This window comes from Bidens hawaiensis, unplaced genomic scaffold, assembly GCF_021521415.1.
Source record: "Bidens hawaiensis isolate Kalapana, Puna unplaced genomic scaffold, B.hawaiensis_p1.1 tig00023231_1, whole genome shotgun sequence".
Taxonomy (NCBI): Eukaryota; Viridiplantae; Streptophyta; class Magnoliopsida; order Asterales; family Asteraceae; genus Bidens; species Bidens hawaiensis.
In genome coordinates, this window is record NW_027493646.1 from 293,608 (window position 1) to 295,843 (window position 2,236).

Here is a 2,236-nt window from a genome sequence, read left to right on the forward strand (position 1 = left end):
GAAGGTGGACTACTTGGGTAATCAGAATCGAGGAGCGAATGCCTACGGAAACTCAGGATGGAGAAATAACTCCAACTATGGTTGGAGATCGGGAGGTAATGCTCAGGGTTTTTGGCAGGAGCAGGTTCAGGTTAGTGACCCAGAGGCAGCAGGAAGTTCGAGTGCAGGAAAGAGTAGTGGTATGGATCCGTATCTTAAGGAGCTTCTAACTAAGCAATCTATGATGCTTTCTCACCTTATTGACAGAGATAATAATACACAGCAGAGACTGGCTGAGCACGACACCCTATTGAAGAACCAGCAGTCGTCATTTTTGGAGATGTCTAGAAAGGTGGATGAGATGATGAAGCAGATGCTACCTAATAAGCAGGTCGGAGCATTTCAGGGCAGAACAGAGCTTAACCCGAAGGCACAGTTGAAGGCGGTGACCACCCGTAGTGACAGAGGAGGTGATCGAGAGCAGTCGCCGGCTGATGATGAGTAGCCGATGGACGAGGAGATAGAGATGGAGACTCCTGTGAGGACGCACGAGAGGCGAGTCCCAGCAAGTACCACGTCAAATGGTGAGTCTCCTGCGGAGAAAGTTATTAAGAAGAAGATTGAAGATAAGAAGAGTCCTGAAGTCGATCTTACTCGGGATCCGTATCCTGCTCGTCTCCTGCGGCAGAAGTACGCACAGGAATATGGACATTTCTTGGACATGTTTAAACAGCTAAAAATCAATCTTCCGTTTGTCGAGGCACTCCAGCATATGCCTAAATATGCCAAATTCTTAAAATATCTCCTTTCGAATAAGAAGAAGCTGGAGGGACTTTCGACAGTATGTCTAAATGAAGGATGCTCTGCGGTAGTCCAGAACAAGCTGCCGGAGAAATTAGCATGCCTGGGACACTTCACGATTCCGTGTTTGTTTGGCAGCTCGACTGAGAGCTACGCGTTGGCCGAATTAGGTGCTAGCATAAATCTGATGCCATATTCTCTCTATAAAAAGCTAGACCTTTGCGAGCCAGTCCCGATGCGCATGAGTTTATCCTTTGCCAACCGTTCGGTCAAATATCCTTGGGGAATCGTGGAAAACGTACTCGTTAAAGTCGATAAATTCGTTTTCCCTGTGGATTTTGTTATTCTCGACATGGAGGCTAACGATCAGGTCCCACTCATATTGGGACGAACCTTCTTGCGTACTGCTAAAGCGCTTATTGACGTCTTCGACGGAAAAATTACACTTCGTGTAGGAGAGGAGAACGTCACCTTCGATGTAGTCAAATCGATGAGGAACTCTAGTAGTCAGGACGATTCCGTTTACTTTCTTGACACGTTCATATCTCAATTCGAGCGCTGTCTTGACTACATCTCTGGAGCAGATTTGCTCAATCAGGAAGACGAGGTTGATGTTCCCCTAGAGCATGACCTTAGCATTCTTGTTAGCTCACCTCTTGAATACCCCGAGGTGTTCACAGTGGCCGATAGCACCGAGGGACCGAAGGAGAGACCATCAATTGAGGCGCCACCGTCCCTCGAGCTTAAAGAGCTACCTCCTCCTCATTTGGAGTACGCTTTCTTGGACGGTGACGCCAATTTGCCCGTCATCATTTCTTCTCAGTTGACGGATGATGAGAAGTCAAGGTTGGTTGGTGTGCTCAAGGCACACAAGCAGTCTATTGCGTGAAAACTCATGGACATTCAGGGCATCAGCCCGAACTTTTGCACGCACAGGATACTCATGGAGGATGAGTACAAGCCTGTAATCCAACCTCAAATGAGGCTCAACCCTAACATGTCGGAGGTAGTCAAGAAGGAGGTTATCAAACTCCTCGACGCAGGCCTGATCTATCCTATCTCCGATTCTTCATGGGTGAGTCCTGTTCAGGTCGTCCCTAACAAGGGAGGGATGACAGTTGTGACTAACGAACGTAACGAGCTTATTCCGATTAGGACAGTCACAGGTTGGCGGGTATGTATCGACTATAGGAGACTTAACGACGCTACTAGGAAAGACCGCTTTCCTCTTCCGTTCATCGATCAGATGTTGGAGCGTCTGTCGGGGCGACAGTTTTACTGTTTTCTTGATGGATTTTCAGGTTATTTCCAGATCCCGGTCGCACATGAGGATCAGGAAAAGACCACTTTTACATGCTCATACGGTACCTTCGCGTACAAACGTATGCCTTTCGGGTTGTGTAATGCTCCGGCTACTTTCCAGCGTTGCATGGTAGCGATATTCCAAGATATGATC

At 47.7% G+C, this 2,236-nt stretch overlaps 1 protein-coding gene across 1 annotated transcript; it reads left to right on the top strand.

Moving 5' to 3' along the window:
* The first annotated feature begins 487 nt into the window (after positions 1-487).
* LOC143567187 (uncharacterized) lies at positions 488-1,669 on the top strand. Its single transcript, XM_077053657.1, has one exon. It carries the CDS (start codon positions 488-490, stop codon positions 1,667-1,669), a length of 1,182 nt encoding a protein of 393 aa, XP_076909772.1.
* Positions 1,670-2,236: the final 567 nt, after the last annotated feature.

What these genes read in the sequence shown, in the direction of transcription:
- LOC143567187 (XM_077053657.1), top strand. Translation starts at nt 488, where the DNA reads ATGGACGAGGAGATAGAGATGGAGACTCCTGTGAGGACGCACGAGAGG.